The following is a 27,113-nucleotide window of genomic DNA, read 5'->3' as shown; positions in this document are numbered from 1 at the left end:
AAAAGCAGATATAAACAAAAGGAAGCAAAATTTTAAATGGATGTGATTTTTATTTTATTTTATTTCATTTTTTTTGAATTGCACCTTGGCAAGGCAAGACATATTGACGCCAGTTAATTTTAACAACCAGTGCCACCATATCAATAGCCCTCCCCCCAGATTTTCTAGGCATCTGAAATAAAATTAAATGGGCGACCTGGCCAGGCCAATCGAGCGAATTGCATATGCCATTCATATGAAGCTTTTGCAGTCGTTCACTCTCAACGCTTAATGGAAGTTTAGTAGAGGGCAAAGATAATGGAAGTTTTGATTGCGTTTTAAAAGTTTTTTTTTCAGATTTTTTGATGATGGTTTACAGTTTTTGTTTTTTTTTCTTTGGGTAATTCATTATGGCATGTCATTAATTACTAAATTAACCATTTAGACTTAAGGCTATGATTAAAGTTACATGGCTTTTGGATTTAAAGAAGTTTTTGTTTTCCTGCTTGTTGGATTTTAATTTTAAATTCTATTGCGCGTAATAAGAATTCGTTTAAGTTATTTGGTGCATTTAATGTTTGCATTCAGGGCAACATGAAGTGAATAAAGAAAAGCCTTGAAAAGCTACTGCATGAATCCTAAAGGTTTTTATTTTGTTTTTTTTTTTTTTTTTGGCTAGCATAGGGTGTTGTAGAAATCCATAAAATGCTGTCATTTAAATTAATTGTAATTTCCTACATAAAGTTTTTCGTTAATTAGAATTTAAATATGTTAAATATACGCAAAGAGTAGATAAGCATAATTTGGCAATTTTTCAAGGCTAGAATGGCTTAGTGACAATAATAAAATATTGTGATTGTAATCACCATCTACCATGTGACGACCTCGACAAAAAAAGATTTTTTGAAAATTAAAAGGAAATACTTGTACTAAAAAATACTTGTCCGCCTTTCACACAAATAGTCATGAGTTTATTGCAAACGTTCTTCAGCGATGGTTTATCCCAAAGCTTCCTCAAGAACACCGAAAAAAGTCACTTCTAAAACTAATGCCAAAATTAACTTTACTGCAACTTTATTATTTTGTTTTATTTAATTTTATTTATAATATGTCACTTCTAAAACTTATGCCAAAATTAACTTTATTGCAACTTTATTATTTTGTTTTATTTAATTTTTTTAAATTTTGTAAGAAATTTTCCCCAAACCCAACGAAATTTTCTTTACTGTAAATACGTCACAAAATTTTTATGAACTAAATGCCAGTAAAATATCAATGTCACACAAATAAGTTCAATGCTACGTAATGAAAAAAAAGTAGGAAATTTTGTCAAAAAAAAAATAGAAAAAAAATAGAAAATTTTGTCAAAATTTTATATCTATAGAAAATTTTGTCAAAATTTTATTTCTATAGAAAATTTTGTCAAAATTTTATTTCTTTAGAAAATTTTGTCAAAATGTTATTTCTTTAGAAAATTTTGTCAAAATTTTATTTCTTTAGAAAATTTTGTCAAAATTTTATTTCTATAGAAAATTTTGTCAAAATGTTATTTATATAGAAAATTTTGTCAAAATTTTATTTATATAGAAAATTTTGTCAAAAATTTTATTTCTATAGAAAATTTTGTCAAAAATTTTATTTCTATAGAAAATTTTGTCAACATATTATTTCTTTAGAAAATTTTGTCAAAATTTTATTTCTATAGAAAATTTTGTCAAAATTTTATTGCTGTAGAAAATGTTGTCAAAATGTTATTTCTACAGAACATTTTGTTAAAATTTTATTTATTTAGAAAATTTTGTCAACATATTATTTCTTTAGAAAATTTTGTCAAAATTTTATTTCTATAGAAAATTTTGTCAAAATTTTATTGCTGTAGAAAATGTTGTCAAAATGTTATTTCTACAGAACATTTTGTTAAAATTTTATTTATTTAGAAAATTTTGTCAAAATTTTATTTCTATAGAAAATTTTGTTAAAATTTTATTTCTATAGAAAATTTTGTCAAAATTTTATTTCTATAGAAAATTTTGTCAAAATTTTATTTCTATAGAAAATTTTGTTAAAATTTTATTTCTATAGAAAATTTTGTCAAAATTTTATTTCTATAGAAAATTTTGTCAAAATTTTATTTCTATAGGAAATTTTGTCAAAATTTTATTTCTATAGAAAATTTTGTCAACATTTTATTTCTATAGAAAATTTTGTCAAAATTTTATTTCTATAGAAAATTTTGCTATAATTTTACTTCTATAGAAAATTTTGCTAAAATTTTATTTCTATAGAAAAGTTTGTCAAAATTTTATTACTATAGAAAATTTTGTTAAAATTTTATTTCTATAGAGAATTTTGTCAAAATTTTATTTCTATAGAAAATTTTGTCAAAATTTTATTTCTATAGAAAATTTTGTCAAAATGTTATTTCTATAGAAAATTTTGTCGAAATTTTATTTCTATAGAAAACTTTGTGAAAATTTTATGTTTTTAGAAAATTTTTTTAGCATTTTATTTCTATAGAAAATTTTGTCAAAATTTTATTGCTGTAGAAAATGTTGTCAAAATGTTATTTCTACAGAACATTTTGTTAAAATTTTATTTCTTTAGAAAATTTTGTTAAAATTTTATTTCTATAGAAAATTTTGTTAAAATTTTATTTCTATAGAAAATTTTGTCAAAATTTTATTTCTATAGAAAATTTTGTCAAAATTTTATTTCTATAGAAAATTTTGTCAAAATTTTATTTCTATAGAAAATTTTGTCAAAATTTTATTTCTATAGAAAATTTTGTCAAAATTTTATTTCTATAGAAAATTTTTCTGAAATTTTATTTCTATAGAAAATTTTGCTAAAATTTTATATCTATAGAAAATTTTGTCAAAAATTTATTTCTATAGAAAATTTTGCTAAAATTTTATTTCTATAGAAAATTTTGTCAAAATTTTATTACTATAGAAAATTGTGTTAAAATTTTATTTCTATGGAAAATGTTGTCAAAATTTTATTTCTATAGAAAATTTTGTCAAAATTTTATTTCTATAGAAAATTTTGTTACAATTCTATTTCTATAGAAATTTTTGTCAAAATTTTATTTCTATAGAAAATTTTGTCAACATTTTATTTTTATAGAAAATTTTGTAAAAATTTTATTTTTATAGAAAATTTTATCAAAATTTTATTTCTATAGAAAATTTTGTCAAAATTTTATTTCTATAGAAAATTTTGTTAAAATTTTATTTCTATAGGAAATTTTGTCAAAATTTTATTTCTATAGGAAATTTTGTCAAAATGTTATTTCTATAGACAATTTTGTCAAAATTTTATTTCTATAGAAAATTTTGTTAAAATTGTATTTCTATAGAAAATTTTGTTAAAATTTTATTTCTATAGAAAATTTTGTCAAAATTTTATTTCTATGGAAAATTTTGTTAAAATTTTATTTCTATAGAAAATGTTGTCAAAATTTTATTTCTATAGAAAATTTTGTCAAAATTTTATTTCTATAGAAAAGTTTGTCAAAATTTTATTTCTATAGAAAATTTTGTCAAAATTTTATTTCTATAGAAAATTTTGTCAAAATTTTATTTCTATAGAAAATTTTGTCGAAATTTTATTTCTATAGAAAACTTTGTCAAAATTTTATGTTTTTAGAAAATTTTTTTAACATTTTATTTCTATAGAAACTTTTGTCAAAATTTTATTTCTATAGAAAACTTTGTCAAAATTTTATGTTTTTAGAAAATTTTTTTAGCATTTTATTTCTATAGAAAATTTTGTCAAAATTTTATTGCTGTAGAAAATGTCGTCAAAATGTTATTTCTACAGAACATTTTGTTAAAATTTTATTTCTTTAGAAAATTTTGTCAAAATTTTATTTCTATAGAAAATTTTGTTAAAATTTTATTTCTATAGAAAATTTTGTCAAAATTTTATTTCTATAGAAAATTTTGTCAAAATTTTATTTCTATAGAAAATTTTGTCAAAATTTTATTTCTATAGAAAATTTTGTTAAAATTTTATTTCTATAGAAAATTTTGTCAAAATTTTATTTCTATAGAAAATTTTGTCAAAATTTTATTTCTATAGAAATTTTGTCAAAATTTTATTTCTATAGAAAATTTTGTCAAAATTTTATTTCTATAGAAAATTTTTCTGAAATTTTATTTCTATAGAAAATTTTGCTAAAATTTTATATCTATAGAAAATTTTGTCAAAAATTTTATATCTATAGAAAATTTTGTCAAAAATTTATTTCTATAGAAAAATTTGCTAAAATTTTATTTCTATAGAAAATTTTGTCAAAATTTTATTACTATAGAAAATTGTGTTAAAATTTTATTTCTATGGAAAATGTTGTCAAAATTTTATTTCTATAGAAAATTTTGTCAAAATTTTATTTCCATAGAATATTTTGTTAAAATTTTATTTCTATAGAAAATTTTGTCAAAATTTTATTTCTATAGAAAATTTTGTCAAAATTTTATTTCTATAGAAAATTTTGTTACAATTCTATTTCTATAGAAATTTTTGTCAAAATTTTATTTCTATAGAAAATTTTGTCAACATTTTATTTTTATAGAAAATTTTGTCAAAATTTTATTTTTATAGAAAATTTTATCAAAATTTTATTTCTATAGAAAATTTTGTCAAAATTTTATTTCTATAGAAAATTTTGTTAAAATTTTATTTCTATAGGAAATTTTGTCAAAATTTTATTTCTATAGGAAATTTTGTCAAAATTTTATTTCTATAGGAAATTTTGTCAAAATTTTATTTCTATAGAAAATTTTGTTAAAATTGTATTTCTATAGAAAATTTTGTTAAAATTTTATTTCTATAGAAAATTTTGTCAAAATTTTATTTCTATGGAAAATTTTGTTAAAATTTTATTTCTATAGAAAATGTTGTCAAAATTTTATTTATTTTTTATTTATTTCTATATTTATTATAATTAAAATTACAATAAATAAAAAGAAAATTTAAGCACTAGCAGCTAAAGCTATCGGCTTACATTTCTATAGAAAATTTTGTCAAAATTTTATTTCTATAGAAAAGTTTGTCAAAATTTTATTTCTATAGAAAATTTTGTCAAAATTTTATTTTTATAGAAAATTTTGTCAAAATTTTATTTCTATAGAAAATTTTGTCGAAATTTTATTTCTATAGAAAACTTTGTCAAAATTTTATGTTTTTAGAAAATTTTTTTAACATTTTATTTCTATAGAAACTTTTGTCAAAATTTTATTTCTATAGAAAACTTTGTCAAAATTTTATGTTTTTAGAAAATTTTTTTAGCATTTTATTTCTATAGAAAATTTTGTCAAAATTTTATTGCTGTAGAAAATGTTGTCAAAATGTTATTTCTACAGAACATTTTGTTAAAATTTTATTTCTTTAGAAAATTTTGTCAAAATTTTATTTCTATAGAAAATTTTGTTAAAATTTTATTTCTATAGAAAATTTTGTCAAAATTTTATTTCTATAGAAAATTTTGTCAAAATTTTATTTCTATAGAAAATTTTGTCAAAATTTTATTTCTATAGAAAATTTTGTTAAAATTTTATTTCTATAGAAAATTTTGTCAAAATTTTTTCGGAGGGTTCAAGTGTGGTTTTTGTTGGGTTTAATAAACTGCCTGAATTTATTCTGATAATTGGTTGATAGTTTTGCTGCAAGTAGAGGATGCTGATGAGGAATGTGGTAATTCCGAAACGTGCGTCCATCCAACCATCTTGCAGTCTATAGGGCTTTGCCCAAATAAATTTGACAAACATTCTTTTCCTCTGTTGGTTAAGCTACTCTTGTAGTTTAGTCAATGTATGGTTTTAAGCTGAAATAAAAAAACAACAACAAAATTTTATTTCTATAGAAAATTTTGTCAAAATTTTATTTCTATAGAAATTTTGTCAAAATTTTATTTCTATAGAAAATTTTGTCAAAATTTTATTTCTATAGAAAATTTTTCTGAAATTTTATTTCTATAGAAAATTTTGCTAAAATTTTATATCTATAGAAAATTTTGTCAAAAATTTTATATCTATAGAAAATTTTGTCAAAAATTTATTTCTATAGAAAAATTTGCTAAAATTTTATTTCTATAGAAAATTTTGTCAAAATTTTATTACTATAGAAAATTGTGTTAAAATTTTATTTCTATGGAAAATGTTGTCAAAATTTTATTTCTATAGAAAATTTTGTCAAAATTTTATTTCCATAGAATATTTTGTTAAAATTTTATTTCTATAGAAAATTTTGTCAAAATTTTATTTCTATAGAAAATTTTGTCAAAATTTTATTTCTATAGAAAATTTTGTTACAATTCTATTTCTATAGAAATTTTTGTCAAAATTTTATTTCTATAGAAAATTTTGTCAACATTTTATTTTTATAGAAAATTTTGTCAAAATTTTATTTTTATAGAAAATTTTATCAAAATTTTATTTCTATAGAAAATTTTGTCAAAATTTTATTTCTATAGAAAATTTTGTTAAAATTTTATTTCTATAGGAAATTTTGTCAAAATTTTATTTCTATAGGAAATTTTGTCAAAATGTTATTTCTATAGAAAATTTTGTCAAAATTTTATTTCTATAGAAAATTTTGTTAAAATTGTATTTCTATAGAAAATTTTGTTAAAATTTTATTTCTATAGAAAATTTTGTCAAAATTTTATTTCTATGGAAAATTTTGTTAAAATTTTATTTCTATAGAAAATGTTGTCAAAATTTTATTTCTATAGAAAATTTTGTCAAAATTTTATTTCTATAGAAAAGTTTGTCAAAATTTTATTTCTATAGATAATTTTGTCAAAATTTTATTTCTAGAGAAAATTTTGTTAAAATTTTATTTCTATAGGAAATTTTGTCAAAATGTTATTTCTATAGAAAATTTTGTCAAAATTTTATTTCTATAGAAAATTTTGTTAAAATTGAATTTCTATAGAAAATTTTGTTAAAATTTTATTTCTATAGAAAATTTTGTCAAAATTTTATTTCTATGGAAAATTTTGTTAAAATTTTATTTCTATAGAAAATGTTGTCAAAATTTTATTTCTATAGAAAATTTTGTCAAAATTTTATTTCTATAGAAAAGTTTGTCAAAATTTTATTTCTATAGATAATTTTGTCAAAATTTTATTTATATAGAAAATTTTGTTAAAATTTTTTTTCTATAGAAAATTTTGTCAAAATTTTATTTCTATAGAAAATTTTGTCAAAATATTATTTCTATAGAAAATTTTGTCAAATTTTTATTTCTATAGAAAATTTTGTCAAAATTTTATTTCTATAGCAAATGTTGTCAAAATTTTATTTGTATAGAACTATGTACATTAAAAAATTTCATATATACCAAGCAACTTTGTTGATTTCACAAAAGAAAAAAAATACAAAATTCTCAAGATCGTTTGATAATTCCGGACGTGATAAGTTTTGGCACTTATTTTGTCAAAATTTTATTTCTATAGAAAATTTTGTCAAAAATTTATATCTATAGAAATTTTTTTTAAAAATTTTATTTGTATAGAAAGTTTTGTCAAAATTTTATTTCAATAGAATATTTGGTCAAAACTTTATTTCTATAGAAAATTTTGTCAAAATTTTATTTCTTAAGAAAATTTTGTCCAAATTTTATTTCAATAGAAACTTTTGTCAAAATTTTATTTCTATAGAAAATTTTGTCAAAATTTTATTTCTATAGAAAATTTTGTCAAAATTTTTATCTATAGAAAATTTTGTCAAAATTTTATTTCTATAGAAAATTTTGTCAACATTTTATTTGCCAAAATGTTATTTCTATAGAAAATTTTGCCAAAATGTTATTTCTATAGAAAATTTTGTAAAAATTTTATTTTTATAGAAAATTTTGTCAAAATTTTATTTCTATAGAAACTTTTGTCAAAATTTTTTTTCTATAGGAAATTTTGTCAAAATTTTATTTCTATAGGAAATTTTGTCAAAATTTTATTTTTATAGAAAATTTTGTCAAAACTTTATTTTTATAGAAAATTTTGTCAAAATTTTATTTCTATAGAAAATTTTGTCAAAATTTTATTTCTTTAGAAAATTTTGTCAAAATTTTATATCTATAGAAAATTTTGTCAAAATTTTATTTCCATAGAATATTTTGTCAAAACTTTATTTCTATAGAAAAATTTGTTAAAATTTTATTTCTATAGAAAATTTTGTCAAAATTTTATTTCTATAGAAAATTTTGTTAAAATTTTATTTCTATAGAAAATTTTGTCAACATTTTACTTCTATAAAAAATTTTGTCAAAATTTTATTTCTGTATAAAATTTTGCCAAAATTTTATTTCTATAGAAAATTTTGTCAAAATTTTATTTCTATAGAAAAGTTTGTCAAAATTTTATTTCTATAGAAAATTTTGTCAAAATTGTATTTCTATAGAAAATTTTGTCAAAATATTATTTCTATAGAAAATTTTGTCAAATTTTTATTTCTATAGAAAATTTGGTCAAAATTTTATTTCTATAGAAAATGTTGTCAAAATTTTATTTCTATAGAACTATGTACATTAAAAAATTTCATATATACCAAGCAACTTTGTTGATTTCACAAAAAAAAAAATACAAAATTCTCAAGATCGTTTGATAACTTCCGGACGTGATAAGTTTTGGCACTTACATAATTTTACACATTGGTCATGGTCACTAGCTTTCATCCCACAGATGCAAAGGTGTGTGTCTTCAAATTTAAATATTTGTTTAATTTATGCTTAAGTGATGATTCTAGTGATGGTTTATCCCAAATATCCACCCCTTTACTTAAGTCTACCATATATCGAATCTAATGTTAAGAGTCAGGTGTTTACTTAAAATCTTTATACTTGCCCATGCCATCATCATGCATGGTAGTAATAGATGGTCTATATGGGCGAAAAAAAAACTATTGAACATATAATGATGGATGGTCACACCCAGATCATCAATGTTGGTGGTGTAGTTTTATCGTCGTCGTCAAGTGTTAAAAATTCACTTGCAGGCATACGTCGCACGCACTGTTTTCACACTTCCCAGAGCCTTCAACAAAATAAAATGCAAATTAAACATAGACATCGTATGGCAGGTGGAATGAATGAAATACTTCAACTTTATTTAAATGAAGAAGTATTACATAACTGAGCATCAAGTGTCTATCTTGGTGTGAATTTCTTTGCAAAGATGCCAAATTCCAAAGGCATACCGAAAATCCCAGCAAAAATAAAAATGGGAAAGCAAAAACACACAGTTGTGTGTGCCTTGATATTACCAAACATCGACTTTGGGGAATTAATGAATGACTGATGAAATGAATGAACCATCCCGCCTAACTATCAGTCGAACTACCTACTTATTACCTGACCTGATCCATTATTAGTTAGTCATCTTCAATTTTTGTGTGGCTTACACATTTAGTGCTTACAAATCAGTTTCCGCATATTTAAATGTCGTCTGCAAAAAAATATGCATCACTCCTTGCTGTTTATTTAGTATTCATTTATTTTTCAAGATCATTATACATATATGTTTTTTGTTTTTTTTTTTTTTTTTTTGCTTTACGGATGGTCTATCTTCTCTTGGAATTGATTTGTAAATGTAGCCCTATACGGACCTAATGGTGATGACACATTGTCATTTCTTGCGAAAAACCGTAAAACGTCATTTGGAAATTATCACAAATTAAGCGCATTTGTAAAAAATTACCCTAAGGTATTCAATTGAAACGCACATGTGTATACACACTCAAAGAAAAGATTTTGTTGGAATACCGAATCCTTATTCTTCACGTACTTTATAAGCTCGCTAATTGTGTCATTGCACAGTGGTCGGTGCTATATGGAGTTAGAGGCCAAAAATACTTGCAGTATAATTATCATCGTGAAACTTCGGTCACGTCTTTATAATTATGTCAGGACTATTTAATGATAAAATGGGATTGATTCATGACGTTTTGGTGTAGCCCCCACATATAGACCGATCTCCTGATTTTACTTCTTGGGCTTCTAGAAACTGTATTTTCTATCCGATTTGGCTGACAATTGAAATCTAAAGAAAAGTAGGTGTCCTAAAAATGGTGTGTATCGGTCGATGTTTTGATATAGCCCCCATATAGACCGATCTCCCGATTTTACTTCTTGAGCTTCTAGGAACCATAGTTTATATCCGATTTCCCTGAAATTGGAAATCTAGTGGTATTTTAGGACCGCAAATAGACCGATATCCCGATTGTACTTCTTGGGGTTCTAGAAACCGTATTTTCTATCCGATTTGCCTTAAACTTCATTTATAGAGGTATTTTATGACCACAAATAGGTGTGAAGAAAATGATGGTTATAGGTTCATGTGTTGGTATAGCCCCTAACAGGTTGGCTGATAAGTCCCCGGTCTGACACATAGATGGCGTCGCTAGTATTAAATGCATATTATTTTTATATAGTACCAACCTTCAAATGACTCGTGTCAAAATTTGACGCCTGTAATTCAAGCGTGGTGAAATGAGCACGGAGGACGGTGAACGCAGTGGACACCCGTAAGAGGTGTTTTCCGACGAAAACATCAAAAAAAAAATGATTTTGAATGACCGTAAAATGAAAATGATGGAGATAGCAGAGGCCTTAACGATATCAAAGGAACGTGTTGGTCATATCATTCATCAATATTTGGATATGCGGAAGCTCTGTGCAAAATGGGTGCCGCGCGAGCTCACATTTGACCAAAAACAACAACGTGTTGATGATTCTGAACGGTGTTTGCATCTGAGCGGTGTTTGAAGTTGATCGAGATAGCAGAGGCCTTAAATATATTAAAGGAACGTGTTGGTCATATCATTCATCAACATTTGGATATGCGGAAGCTCTGTGCAAAATGGCTGCCGCGCGAGCTCACATTTGACCAAAAACAACAACGTGTTGATGATTCTGAACGGTGTTTGCAGCTGTTAACTGGTAATACACCCCGAGTTTTTCCGTCGATATGTGACAATTGATGCAACATGGCTCCATCACTACACTCCTGAGTCCAATCGACAGTCGGCTGAGTGGACAGCGACCGGTGAACCGTCTCCGAAGCGTGGAAAGACTCAAAAGTCCGCTGGCAAAGTAATGGCCTCTGTTTGTTGGGATGCGCATGGAATAATTTTTATCGATTATCTTAAGAAGGGAAAAACCATCAACAGTGACTATTATATGGCGTTATTGGAGCGTTTGAAGGTCGAAATCGCGGTAAAACGGCCCCATATGAAGAAGAAAAGAGTGTTGTTCCACCAAGACAACGCACCGTACCACAAGTCATTTAAAACGATGGCAAAAATTGATGAACGGGGCTTCGAATTGCTTCCCCACCCACCGTATTCTCCAGATCTGGCCCCCAGCGACTTTTTCTTGTTCTCAGACCTCAAACGGATGCTCGCATGGAAAAAATTTGACTGCACTGAAGAGGTGATCGCCGAAACTGAGGCCTATTTTGAGGCAAAACCGAAGGAGTACTACCAAAATGGTATCAAAAAATTGGAAGATCGTTATAATCGTTGTATCGCTCTTGAAGGGAACTATGTTGAATAATAAAAACGAATTTTGACAAATTTTTGTTAGACCGTGGACTTATCAGTCAACCTGTTATATATGTATTAGAAGTTTAGGAAAATTAGTCATTTTTACAACTTTTCGACTAATCAGTGGCGATTTTACAAGGAAAATGTTGGTATTTTGACCATTTTTGTCGAAATCAGAAAAACATATATATGGGAGCTATATCTAAATCTGAACCTATTTCAAACAAATTTGGCACGCATAGCTACAATGCTAATTCTACTCCCTGTGCAAAATTTCAACTAAATCGTAGTTAAAAATTGGCCTCTGTGGTCATATGAGTGTAAATCGGCCGAAAGCTATATATGAGAGCTATATCTAAATCTGAACCGATTTCAACCAAATTTGACACACATAGCTACAATGCTAATTCTACTCCCTGTGCAAAATTTCAACTAAATCGGAGCAAAAAATTGGCCTCTGTGGTCATTTGAGTGTAAATCGGGCGAAAGATATATATGGGAGCTATATCTAAATCTGAACCGATTTCAACCAAATTTGACACACATAGCTACAGTGATAATTCTACTGCCTGTGTAAAATTTCAACTAAATCGGAGTAAAAAATTGGTCTCTGTGGGCAAATGAGTGTAAATCGGGCGAAAGCTATATATGGGAGCTATATCTAAATCTGAACCGATTTCAATCAAATTTGACATGCATAGCTATAATGCTAATTGTACTCCCTGTGCAAAATTTCAACTAAATCGGAGCAAAAAATTGGCCTCTGTGGTCATATGAGTGTAAATCGGGAGAAAGCTATATATGGGAGATATATCTAAATCTGATCCGATTTCAACCAAATTTGGCATTCATAGCTACAATGCTAATTCTACTCCCTGTGCAAAATTTCAACTAAATCGGAGTTAAAACTTGGCCTCTGTGGTCATATGAGTGTAAATCGGGCGAAAGCTATATATGGGAGATATATCCAAATCTGAACCGATTTCAACCAAATTTGGCACGCATAGTTACAATGCTAATTCTACTCCCTGTGCAAAATTTCAACCAAATCGGAGTTAAAAATTGGCCTCTTTGGGCAAATGAGTGTAAATCGGGCGAAAGCTAAATATGAGAGCTATATCTAAATCTGAACCGATTTGGCTGGTATTTTCCAAGTTTTTCGAGACCCATAAAATATTCGGATGTACGGAATTTGAGGAAGATCGGTTGATATACACGCCAATTATGACCAGATCCGCGAAAAATATATATGGCAGCTATATCTAAATCTGAACCGATTTTTTCCAAAATCAATAGGGATCGTCTTTGAGCCAAAACAGTACCCTATACCAAATTTTAGGACAATCGGACTAAAACTGCGAGCTGTACTTTGCACACAAAAATACATCAACAGACAGACAAACAGACAGACAGACGGACAGACAGACAGACAGACAGACGGACAGACAGACAGACGGACATCGATAAATCGACTCAGAATTTAATTCTAAGCCGATCCGTATACTAAAAGGTTGGTCTATGATTACTCCTTCTTGGCGTTACATACAAATGCACAAACTTATTATACCCTGTACCACAGTAGTGGTGAAGGGTATAAAAATTTAAGTATGTATTTTCTATCAAAGCAAACGTTAAGTAAAGATTTAGTTTATGTATTTTATTGACGTACAAAAGTGTAAATAAAATAAGAAAAAAATGTTTTCAATAAAAGTTCTTTATAGAACATCAATTTACACATTGCACATATAATTTTTTTTTTTACGGGGGTATATATATTTTATGGGGTCTTAGAGCAATACTTCGATGTGTTACAGACGGAATGACAAAGTTAATATACCCCCCAATGCTATTTGAAAATCAAATGATAGTGGTTATATTTTTTTGAGAGTGTTTGTGCCAATACGCCCCTCTAGAAAACATCTAGTCTCCCGAAATATTTGATTGTCTTCTTCCAGCTTCCAGTTGAAAGCGGAAAGTACCTTTGGTCTTTAGATAATTGTTTAAGTAAATAGGAAAAAATATAAAAATATAGAAGAGTACACTGTCCTCTAACACAAGAGAAGTTGTTGTACGTTGGTGGTATTAACGTGGCAATAGTCATTCTTCTTTAGAATCACAATTCGTATATGTTTGTGAAACTTTTTTGAAATTTTAGTTTTTTTCAATTTTTTTCGCTTGATTAATATTTGTTTAAATTATTTACAATTCATTGCTAGTATTTTAAGACGGATATACGATAGATTTCTATATTTTTTTTTTGTATAGATATGGGGATTTCCAAGAGAAATCGAACGCACTAACTTTATGGTGATATACAAAAAACTTTTCCTATTTCTACTTACATTGTTATTAAAGTAGTTTTCGTGAGTATATGTATATTTTAAGATCAATGATAACGAATTTCAAATTGAATTCCTTCACCAAAATACCACAAACAGGGATGCAAAAATTGAAACATTCATTGCTTAAGAACTCACAGCGACAGAAAATGCTAAGCAACGTGGTATCACAAACAATATTCAGTTCAGTCACTTTAAATTTTAAGATCGGTATGTATGACAAGCATCAATAAAAAATGGTTACGGAGGACATGCCAATACATATAAATGTTGACAAAAATTTTCAATAAAATTTTGACAAAATTTAGAAACAAAATGTTGACATAATTTTCTATAGAAATAAAATGTTGACAAAATTTTCTATATAAATAAAATGTTGACATAATTTTCTATAGAAATAAAATGTTGACAAAATTTTCTATATAAATAAAATTTTGACATAATTTTCTATAGAAATAAAATATTGACAAAATTTTCTATAGAAATAAGATTTTGACATAATTTTCTATAGGAATAAAATTTCGATAAAATTTTCTATAGAAATAAAATTTTGACAAAATTTTCTATAGCACTAAAATTTTGACAAAAAGTTCTTTATAAATAAAATTTTGACAAAATTTCCCATAGTAAAATTTTGACAAACATTTTCAATAGAAACACAATTTTGACAACATTTTTTATAGAAATAAGATTTTGACATAATTTTCTATAGGAATAAAATATTGACATAATTTTCTATAGAAATAAAATTTTGACAAAATTTTCTATGGAAATAAAATTTTGACAAAATTTTCTATAAAAATAAAATTTTGACAAAATTTTCTATACAAATAAAATTTTGACAAAATTTTCTATACAAATAAAATTTTGACAAAATTTTCTATAGAAATAAAATTTTGACAAAATTTTCTATACAAATAAAATTTTGACAAAATTTTCTATAGAAATAAAGTTTTGACAAAATTTTCTATAGAAATAAAGTTTTGACAAAATTTTCTATAGAAATAAAATTTTGACAAAATTTTCTATAGAAATAAAATGTTGCCAAAATTTTCTATGAAAACAAAATTTTGACAAAATTTACTAAAGAAATAAAATTTTGACAAAATTTACTGAAAAAATAAAATTTGACAAAATGTACTAAAGAAATAAAATTCTGACATAATTTTCTATATAAATAAAATTTTGACATAATTTTCTATAGAAATAAAATATTAACAAAATTTTCTATAGAAAAATTTTGACAAAATTTACTAAAGAAATAAAATTTTGACAAAATTTACTAAAGAAATAAAATTTTGAAAAAATAGAAATATAAATAAGATTTTGACATAATTTTCGTTATAAATAAAATTTTGGCAAAATTTTCTATAGAAATAAAATTTTGACAAATTTTCTAGAGAAATAAAAGTTTGGCAAAATTTTCTATAGAAATAAAATTTTGACAAAATTTTATAGAAATAAGATTTTTATTAATATAGAAAATTATGTCAAAATTTTATTTCTACAGAAAATTTTGTCAAAATCTTATTTCTATAAAATTTTATTTCTATCGAAAATTATGTCAAAATCTTATTTCTATAGAAAATTTTGTCAAAATTTTATTTCTATAGAAGATTTTATTTATATAGACAATTATGCCAACATTTTATTTCTATAGAAAATTTTGTCAAAATTTTATTTCTATAGAAAAATTTGTCAACAATTTATTTCTATAGAAAATTTTGTCAAAACTTTATTTCTATAGCAAATTTTGTCAAAATTTTATTTGTATAGAAAATTTTGTCAAAATTTTATTCCTATAGAAAATTATGTCAAAATCTTATTTCTATAGAAAATTTTGTCAATATTTTATTTCTATAGAAAATTATGTCAAAAATTTATTTCTATAGAAAATGTCAAAATTTTATTTCTACAGAAAATTTTCTCAAAATTTTATTTCTATAGAAAATGTCAAAATTATATTTCTATAGAACATTTTCTCAAAATTAAAATGTTGAGAAAATGTCAAAATTATATTTCTATAGAAAATTTTCTCAAAATTTAATTCTTTAGTAAATTTTGTCAAAATTTTATTTCCATAGAAAATGTTGTCAAATTTTTATTTCTAAAGAATATTTAATCAAAATTTTATTTGTATAGAAAATTTGGTCAAAATATAATTCTTTAATAAATTTTGTCAAAATTTTATTTCCATAGAAAATTTTGTCAAATTTTTATTTCTAAAGAATATTTGATCAAAATTTTATTTCTAAAGAAAATTATGTAAAAATCTTATTTCTAATCTTATATTTAATCAAAATTTTATTTCTAAAGAAAATTATGTAAAAATCTTATTTCTATAGAAAATTATGTAAAAATCTTATTTCTATAGAAAGTTATGTCAAAATTTTATTTCTATAGAAAATTTTGTCAAAATTTTATTTATATAGAAAATTATGTCAAAATTTTATTTCTAAAGAATATTTAGTCAAAAATTTTATTTCTATTGAAAATTTTTTCGAAATTTTATTTCCATAGAAAATTTTGACAAAATTTTCTACAGAAATAAAATTTTGACTATATTTTCTATAAAAATAAAATTTTGAAAAAATTTTCTATAGAAATAAAATTTTGACATAATTTTCTATAGGAATAAAATTTCGACAAAATTTTCTATAGAAATAAAATATTGATAAAATTTTCTATAGAAATAAAATTTTGACAAAATTTTCTATAGCAATAAAATTTTGACGAAAAGTTCTTTATAAATAAAATTTTGACAAAATTTTCCATAGAAATAACGTTTTGACAAACAATAGAAACACAATTTTGACAACATTTTCTATAGGAATAAAATATTGACATAATTTTCTATAGAAATAAAATTTTGACAAAATTTTCTATAGAAATAAAATTTTGACAAAATTTTCTATAGAAATAAAATTTTTACAAAATTTTCTATAGATATAAAGTTTTGAAAAAATTTTCTATAGATATAAAGTTTTGATAAAATTTTCTATAGAAATACAATTTTACAAAATTTTCTATATAAATAAAATGTTGCCAAAATTTTCTATGAAAACAAAATTTTGACAAAATTTACTAAAGAAATAAAATTTTGACATAATTTGCTTTAGAAATAAAATTTCGACAAAATTTACTAAAGAAATAAAATTTGACAAAATTTACTAAAGAAATAAAATTTTGACATAATTTTCTATATAAATAAAATTTTGACAATAAGATTTTGACATAATTTTCGTTATAAATAAAATTTTGGCAAAATTTTTTATAGAAATAAAATTTTGACATAATTTTCTAGAGAAATAACATTTTGAAAAAATTTCTATATAAGTAAGATTTTGACATAATTTTCTATAGAAATAAAATTTGGACAAACTTTTCTATAGAAATAAAATTTTGACAAAATTTTCTATAAAAATAAATTTTTGACAAAATTTTCTATAGAAATAAGATTTTTACATAGTTTTCTTTAGAAATAGAATTTTGATTAAATATTCTTTAGAAATAAAAATTTGACAAAATTTTCTATGGAAATAAAATTTTGACAAAATTTACTAAAGAATTAAATTTTGAGAAATTTTTCTATAGAAATATAATTTTGACATTTTCTATAGAAATATAATTTTGACATTTTCTATAGAAATAAAATTTTGACATTTTCTATAGAAATACATTTTTGACATAATTTTCTATATAAATAAGATTTTGACATAATTTTCTATAGGAATAAAATTTCGACAAAATTTTCTATAGAAATAAAATATTGATAAAATTTTTTATAGAAATAAAATTTTGATAAAATTTTCTACAGAAATAAAATGTTGACATAATTTTCTATAGAAATAAAATTTTGATAAAATATTCTACAGAAATAAAATGTTGACATAATTTTCTATATAAATAAAATTTTGACAAAATTTTCTATGGAAATAAAATATTAACAAAATTTTCTATAGAAATAGAATTTTGACAAAATTTTCTATGGAAATAAAATTTTGACAAAATTTTCTATAGAAATAAAATGTTAGCAAAATTTTCTATAGAAATAAGATTTTGACGTAATTTTCTATAGAAATAAATTATGACAAAATTTTCTATAGAAATAAAATTTTGACAAAATTTTCTGTAGAAATAAGATTTTGACAAAATTTTCTATAGAAATAAAATTTTGACAAAATTTTCTATAGAAATAAGATAATTTTCTATAGAAATAAAATGGTGACAAAATTTTCTATAGAAATAAAATGTTGACATAATTTTCTATATAAATAAAATTTTGACAAAATTTTCTAAAGAAATAAAATTTTGACAAAATTTTCTTGAGAAACAAAATTAAAACAAACAAGTTTTTTTACTTGGTATTTTTTGGTAGAATTTTTTCCTAATTTTCGTAGATTATTTTTGGTTGTAGTGGCATCCGTGATCTTGATCCGAGTGAGGTGTAACACTATAAGTTTATACCTAGAGAGAATTCGGTTTCTTTTTTTTTTCAAAACTAAAATATTTAAAATGTTTCCGAGTAGTACTAAAGTTTGTACAATTTGAGTCCAAAAAGTACACTTTTTGCATCTCTTTAGTATAATTGAGAAATTTGATTTTGCATCCCTGACCACAAATATTAACCACTCCAAAATAATGAACACAATATCATGTCACTCTCTTTCGATGAGCCTTTTCAGGAATTACCCAAAAAAAAACAAAACAAACGATATCCTTTGTTTTATGGTTTCATGGCCCATTAAGAACTTTCAATATAGGAAGGGGTTTTTATGTTCTTCTTTCTCAAGGTTATAGATGGATGGAATTCATTAATATGCATATCTTCCATGTGCCAAAATGGAGTAGTCACAGCTCATAGCACCAGTAGCTGCAAAAGCCAATTCCACTCTTACAAAACAAAACTAAAGTGAAACAAGTTTAGTTTTTTTTTTTTTTTTTTTTGTAAATCCTCAGGCACGCATTGACATTCAATAATCGTGATGGCCTTACGTGCGTTAAATTATTACAGCATGTTTTGCTCTTCCTTATTGGAAAAATTTTCGAGGTACTTCAAAATTTCATTGACTTTGAATAAATTTCATTTTATTTCCAAAAGGAGTTAGTTGGAAATTGGAAGCGCAGGCAGAGAAGATTCAACGCGAATTTTGTTAGTTCTTTAGTTAAAATTTCATGCATACCATAGAGGAGTTTGTTTTTGAAAAAATTGTAGAGAACTTACTTGACTTAGAACGATTGTAACTTCATCTTTATTTAGGCGGGAAACTATGATTGAACCCACAGATAAAATGTAATCTCCAGCCATTGCAACCTGCAAGAGAGAAGGTAATAAAATATATAATTTTTAATTAAAATGATATAAATATTAAAATTGTAGATCGAATTAATTCAATTAATTTTTAAATGAAATGTCTTCAATCACTGTAATGATAGTATCAATAACCGAAGTCAATTAATAATTAATTGATCCAATTAAAAAAATAATTGATATTATGTATTAATTTCTCTCTATTAGAGAAGCAAATTTTATCCGATTCGATTGAAATTTGGTACGTGATGTTAGTATATGGTCCCTAACAACCATGCAAAAATAGGTCCATATCGGTCCATAATAATATATAGCCCCCATATAAACCGATCCCCATATTTGAGCTCCGGAGCCTCTTGGAGGAGCAAAATTCATCCGATCCGGTTGAAATTTGGTACGTGGTGTACGTATATAGTCCTTAACAACCATGCAAAAATTAGTCCATATCGGTCCATAATTATATATAACCGTCATATAAACCGATCCCCAGATTTGAACTCTGGAGCCTCTTTGAAGAGCAAATTTCATCCGCTCCGGTTGAAATTTGGTGCGTGGTATTAGTATATGGTCTCACAACCATGCAAAAATTGGTCCATATCGGTCCATAATTATATATAGCCGCCATATAAACCGATCCCCAGATTTGACCTCCGGAACCTCCGGTGGAGGTTGAAATGTGGTATGTGGTGTTAGTATATGGTCTCTAACAACCATGCCAAAATTGGTCCATATTTGCCTATAGTTATATATAGCCGATCGCCAATCACACAAAAATTGGTCCATATCGCCAAAAATAATCTACCGATATGTTATGTTTTAGAAAATTTTGTCAAAATTTTATTTCTAGAGAAAATTTTCTCAAATTTTTATTTCTATAGAAAATTTTCTGAAAATTTTATTTCTACAGAAAATTTTCTGAAAATTTTATTTCTATAGAAAATTTTGTCAAAATTTTATTTGTATAGAAAATTTTGTCAAAATTGTATTTCTATAGACAATTTTCTCAAAATTGTATTTCTATAGAAAATTTTGTCAAAATCTCATACCTGTTGTGTTTTTTTTTTTTTTTTTTTTTTTTTTTTTTTTTACTACAAGTGTAGCTTAACCAACAGAGGAAAAGAATGTTTGTCAAATTTATGGTTGGATGGACGCACGTTTCGGAATTACCACATTCCTCATCAGCATCCTCTACTTGCAACAAAACTATCAACCAATTATCAGAATAAATTCAGTCAGTTCAATAAACCCAAAAGCAAAGGGTGATACGGTCAACATTTGGTCAAGGGAAAACGCGTGTAAATCGGTGAAATCGTTTATTTAAACAAGTATATACAGCAGTAAGTTCGGCCGGGCCGAATCTTAAATACCCACCACCATGAACCAAATATTAGGGTTTCCTTTGAAATTTCAGGAGGGCTTGAGGACACTTCCGGAAGATAAATTTAAAGATTTCACCTATGAGGACTACATCAGGTTCTGGATTTATAAGAACCATTTTTGTTTGAGTTTTAGAGGAATTATTAACATCTCTTGTAAGTGTGCAAGAAAATTATAAAATAACGTCTTGATTTGAAATCTTAAATCTGTAGATTTTCACCGGGAAGTAAAATTTGGAAATTTTACATTGAGTTTTAAGCACTTTTCATGATCAGTTGGCCTTCTACACCCCCAAGAAGTGAAGTCGGTCTATATGGAGGCATTACCAAATGGACCGATAAAAACTTAATCCGATACACGTTTTTCTGAGTCTCAAATACCAGAATATTTAGAATTTCAGGCAAATCAGATAAAAACTACGGTTTCTAGAAACCCAAGCAGTTAAATCTGGAAATCGTTCTTATGGGAGCTATACTAAAATATGGCCCGATACTCACCGTTTTCGGCACACCTCTTTATGGCCCGAAAATACCTCTAGATTTCCAATTTCAGGCAAATTGGATAAAAACTGCGGTTTCTATAAGCCCAAGAAGTAAAATCGAGAAATCGGTCTATATGGGGGCTATACCAAAACATGGACCGATACTCACCATTTTTGGCACACCTCTTTATGGTCATAAAATACTTCTAGATTTCAAATTTCAGGCAAATTGGATAAAAACTGCAGTTTCTATAAGCCCAAGAAATAAAATCGGGAGATCGGTCTATATGGGGGCTATACCAAAATATGGATCGATACTCACAATTTTTGGCACACGTATTTGTGGTCCTACAATACCTCTAGATTTCCAATTTCAGGCAAATTGGATAAAAACTACGATTTCTATAAGCCCAAGACCCCAAATCGGGAGGTCGGTTTATATGGGGACTATATCAAAACCTGGACCGATATAGCCCATCTTCGAACTTGATCTGCCTGCAGACAAAAGACGAGTTTGTGCAAAATTTCAGCACGATTGCTTCATTATTGAAGACTGTAGCGTGATTACAACAGACAGGCAGACAGACAGACGGACATCGTTATATCGTCTTAGAATTTCTCCCTGATCAAGAATATATATACTTTATATAGTCGGAAATCGATATTTCGATGTGTTACAAACGGAATGACAAACTTATTATACCCCGTCACCATTTTATGGTGGTGGGTATAAAAATCAAATTAAATTTCTTTTTCAAGTTCAATTAGTATAAAATTCAGGAAAAATATTCAGTTAGGCTTTCGCTTTTCCAAATCCGAATTGCCGGGCCTCACGCTTGACACCTGCTATCAGATTTTGTACAGCCACCTTGTCCACCTTCTTCGCCGCAGAAAGCCAGTTTGCCTTGAACTGCTGCTCGTCCTTAGCAGTTTTTTTTTTTTTTGGTTCTTTAGGTTCCGCTTGACAATAGCCCAGTATTTCTCAATTGGGCGGAGCTCTGGCGTGTTGGGAGGATCCACCTGCACGTTGTTGACGGCGTACCACTCCATCGCCTTTTTACCGTAATGGCAAGATGCCAAATCCGGCCAAAACAGTACGGAACAACCGTGTTTCTTCAGGAAAGGCAGCAGACGTTTATGTAAACACTCTTTCACGTAAATTTCTTGGTTGACAGTCCCGGAAGCTATGAAAATGCTGCTTTTCAAGCCACAGGTACAGATGGCTTGCCAAACCAGATATTTCTTTGCGAACTTTGACAGTTTTATGTGCTTGAAAATATCTGCTACCTTTCCCCTTCCTTTTGCCGTATAAAACTCCTGTCCCGGAAGCTGCTTGTAGTCGGCTTTGACGTAGGTTTCGTCGTCCATTACCACGCAGTCAAACTTCGTCAGCATCGTCGTGTACAGTCTCCGGGATCGCGCTTTGGCCGTCGTATTTTGTTTATCATCGCGATTTGGAGTCACTACCTTCCTTTAAGTCGATAGTTCGGCTCGTTTTTTTGGCTCGATGCACGGTTGTAGACGATACACCCAGCTTATTTGCGGCATCTCGGAGAGAGAGGTTAGGGTTTCACTTGAAACTACCGGCAACTCTCTTTGTCGTCTCAGCGTCTTCCGGTTTTCGATTTCGATTCCTGGCTGTCGACAAACGTTCCCCAAACACTTTAATTACATTTGTAACGGTTGATTTGGCAACTTTTAGCGATTTTGCCAGCTTTGCGTGCGAGTAGCTCGGATTTTCGCGATGCGCGAGCAAAATTTTGATACGCTTCTCTTCTTGCTTGGACGGCATTTTGACAACTGAAGAGTGAATTCCAAAATCAAAATAGGAACAACATTCTACACACACACACCTTCAAAATGAGGGGTGTTCAGGTTTTTTAAATGCAAAATTGAAAGAAATACGTCAAGTTTATATTGACAAAATTTTGACCGTATCACCCTTTAAACCACACTTGAACCTTCCGAAAAAAGGTTTCACATTATAGCCGGCTTATGCCAAAATAAATTCGTACATATACTCTTTTTATCTCTTCTATAGAAAATTTTGTCAGAATTTTTTTTTTTCTATAGAAAATTTTGTCAAAATTTTATTTCTATAGAAAATTTTGTCAAAATTTTATCTCTATAGAAAATTTTGTCAAAATTTTATTCCTATAGAAAATTTTGTCAAAATTTTATTTCAATAGAAAATTTTGTCAAAATTTTATTTCAATAGAAAATTTTGTCAAAAACTTATCTCTATAGAAAATAGTGTCAACATTTTATTTCTATAGAAAATTTTGTCAAAATTTTATTTCTATAGAAAATTTTGTCAACATTTTATTTCTATAGAAAATGTCAAAATTTTATTTTTATAAAAAATTTTCTCAAAAATTTATTTCTATAGAAAATTTTGTCAAAATTTTATTTCTATAGAAAATTTTGTCAAAATTTTATTTCTATAGAAAATTTTGTTAAAATTTTATTTCTATAGAAAATTTTGTGAACATTTTATTTCTATGGAAAATTTTGTCAGAATTTTATTTCTATAAAAAATTTTGTCAAAATTTTATTTCTATAGAAGCTTTTGTCAGAATTTTAATTCTATAGAAAATTTTCGCAAAATTTTATTTCTAAAGAAAATTTTATCTATAAAAAATGTTGTCAACATTTTATTTCTATAGAAAATTTTGTAAAAATTTTATTTCAATAGAAAATTTTGTCAAAATTTTATTTCTATAGAAAATTTTGTCAAATTTTTATTTCTATAGAAAATTTTGTCAAAAGTTTATTACTATAGAAAATGTTCTCAAAATTGTATTTCTCTAGTAAATTTTGTCAAAATTTTATTTCTATCGAAAATTTTGTCAACATTTTATTTCTATAGAAAATTTTGACTAAAGTTTATTACTATAGAAAATGTTCACAAAATGTTATTTCTATAGAAAATGTTGTCAAAATTTTATTTCTATAGAAAATGTTGTCAACATTTTATTGCTATAGAAAATGTTGTCAAAATTTTATTTATATAGAAAAATTTTTTCCAAACTTTTTTAATACTATAGAAAATTTTCTCAAAATTTTATTGCTATAGAAAATTTTGTACGGGGACATGTAACATGTTTATCTCAAAAATTATATTTTCCCCAAAATTATACATATGATTTCGACAACCATGTACTATATGTTTGCCGGGAAAAGAACATTTTTGCGAAAAAATGTTCCATGTACACCGTTCAAAAATAAGATTTGCTCTTGAAACATGTTTGGGTGGTAATTTTCTTTTTCTGCGTTTGCATACAAAAAGAAGAGTTTTCTTCTTGTAATGAATGAAATTTTGGATAAGCGAACTAAAATACTTATTTTAAATTCTTTAAAAGCAAAACCGATTAGAGACAATCTTTGAAAAGTTTGTCATAAAAATTCGGGTTACTGATATATGTATATAACATATTGCAACCAAACTCAGATTGCTGCCATTTCTAAACCGACGTTTCTCCGACGTTTTCTGATGTCTGAGTAATGCTCATGGTATTTCTGAGTATTTCGGCCGTTTGGACTCGGCTATAAAGAGGAAGCCCTTGTCATTGAGCTAAGCATTGCATCGAGCAGCACTCAGTGATAAGAGAGAAGTTCATTACTGTGGTATCACTATGGTGAACAGTTTATGAACAAACAGAATCATCGGGTTTACTTGCCAAAGAGGTTGAAAAAGTACATCTTCGATTGGTCATCAGAGCTCAAGTGCCGCCAATGTTTCGTATTCGTCGACCTTGGGGTCAAAATAAATGCTGTATAATATCAGGAAATTGTGGTGAAGACAGTATTAAAGCCCTGCTAGACGAAATGACGCGTATGGTAAAAATGAAGTGTATGGTAAAAAGGAGGTTTGAAGTTTCATTTCTACCGCAGTATAATGTCCATCAAAATCTCAAATCGGATCTCAATTGGACTTTTGCATTTTTTGAGGCATTTTGGAAAGTAAGATTGATACTAAAAAATGCCAAAGTGTCGATCGCCTTAAGACGGCACTTCACCGGGAATGGACTAAAATACACCATTCCAGATGAAGTGAAAAATTTTGATATAAGTTTTTTTTTATATATTTGAAAATAAGGGATATGAGGTAAAATCATATTTTTGTTGCATTTTATCGGGAGGAGATTACATTGAAGGTGATAAAATTAATACAGAAGAGTTTATAAAAAAATAACATTTTACAAACAAAATGGTATTGTATCGTATATGATGCAATACCAGTTTCTTACCTTTTTGTGATTCCACAGAGCATTCACGCTGGGTTTACCTCGACGAAAATCTGATTGATCGATAACATCGTCATGCACCAAACTGGCCGAATGCACCATTTCTGCAAACATGGCAATTTTTCGTTGTTTATTCAGCAATTGCCTGAAAACGAAGAAGAGAAAGAAATATCGAAAATTTAGTAAAAAAAAAAAGAAACTGTCATCATAGCTAATTACTCTTGGTTCAATCTCATCATTGGAAATGTACGCATGAGTCAAATGTTACACAAAATAAATCGACAACAAAATACAATATTCAGGTTAATATCTAATGACCGAATGAATGTACGCCAGTAGCATGTTAGGCTGACTACCTAATTAGCCAAATGTTCCAAATCTATTGCCAATTAGTACTCGGCTATTTTGTTCCCCTCTAATAGGTTATAATTATTACATTGTAATTGTAATATTTCGTATATAGTTTCCCAATAATCGAACGTATCTATGCCAATTGATAATGGCCAATATACTTTACAAGGCAATAGCCAAAACAATTGAATGCAAAGTGAATGTGAATGATTAAAATGCAATTAACCAAAAATGTGTATTTAGTAAATTATGTACAACATATTTTTTTAGCAGAGAATATTTAAAAAAAATTGTTTTTAGAGAAAATTTCATAGATATTTTATCTTTAGAGAAATTTCATAAAAATTTTGTCTTTAGAGAAAATTTCATAGAATTTTTTTCTTTAGACAAAAGTTCATAGAAATTTTGTCTTTAGAAAAAAAATTATAGAAATTTTATAGAGATTTTGTCTTTAGAGAAAATTTCATAGAAATTTTATCTTTAGGGAAATTTCACAGAAATTTTGTATTGAAAATTTCATAGAAATTTTATCTTTAGAGAAAATATCATAGAAATTTTGACTTTAGAGAAAATTTTATACAAATTTTGTTTCAAGGAAAAATTTCATAGAAATTTTGTTTTAAGAGAAAATTTCATAGAAATTTTGTTTTAAGAGAAAATTTCAGAGAAATTTTGTTTTGAGAGAAAATTTCATAGAAATTTTGTCTTTAGAAAATATTCATAGAAATTTTGCCTTTAGAGAAAATTTCATAGAAATGTTTTTTCTATGAAAATTGCATAGGGAAAATTTCATAGAAATGTTATATTTAGAGAAAATTTCTTGGAAATTTTGTTTTTAGAGAAATTTTCATATAAATTTTGTCTTTAGAGAAAATTTCATAGAAATTTTGTGTCAAGAGAAAATTGCATAGAAATTTTGTTTTAAGAGAAAATTTCATAGAAATTTTGTTCTAAGAGAAAATTTCATAGAAATTTTGTCTTTAGAAAAAATTTCATAGAAATTTTGTCTTTAGAGAAAATTTTGCAGAAATTTTGCTTTTAGAGAAAATTTCATAGAAATTTCTTTTCTATGAAAATTGCATAGAAATTCTGTATTTAGGGAAAATTTCATAAAAATTTTGTCTTTAGAGAAAATTTCGTATAAATTTTGTCTTTAGAGAAAATTTCATAAAAACTCTGTTTTTAGAGAAAATTTTATGGAAATTTTGTCTTTAGAAAAATTTTCATAGAAATTTTGTCTTTAGAGAAAATTTCACAGAAATTTTGCCTTTAGAGAAAATTTCATAGAAATTTTGTCTTTAGAAAAAATTTCATAGAAATTTTGTCTTAAAAAAAATCATAGAAATTTTGACTTTAGAGAAAATCTTTGTTTTTAGAGAAAATTTTATAGAAATTTTGTCTTTAGAAAAATTTTCATAGAAATTTTGTCTTTAGAGAAAATTTCACAGAAATTTTGCCTTTAGAGAAAATTTCATAGAAATT

The 27,113-nt window shown here is 25.7% G+C and overlaps 1 protein-coding gene across 1 annotated transcript in view; it reads right to left on the bottom strand.

The window, feature by feature from the left end:
- The window catches only part of qless (decaprenyl diphosphate synthase subunit 1 qless), a 163,969-nt gene that overhangs the window by 23,487 nt on the left and 113,369 nt on the right, over positions 1-27,113 (bottom strand). The window contains exons 4-5 of the mRNA XM_075289232.1: positions 25,284-25,425; positions 19,089-19,178 (exon numbers count right to left, since the gene is read on the bottom strand). Of these exons, the coding sequence (XP_075145347.1) occupies positions 19,089-19,178; positions 25,284-25,425 (232 nt within the window). The remainder of the gene's footprint in view (positions 1-19,088; positions 19,179-25,283; positions 25,426-27,113) is intronic.

The sequence above is a fragment of the Haematobia irritans genome, chromosome 1 (assembly GCF_050003625.1).
Source record: "Haematobia irritans isolate KBUSLIRL chromosome 1, ASM5000362v1, whole genome shotgun sequence".
NCBI lineage: Eukaryota > Metazoa > Arthropoda > Insecta > Diptera > Muscidae > Haematobia > Haematobia irritans.
The sequence above is the reverse complement of the archived record's forward strand: the minus strand, read 5'-3'. Positions and strand labels throughout refer to the sequence as shown.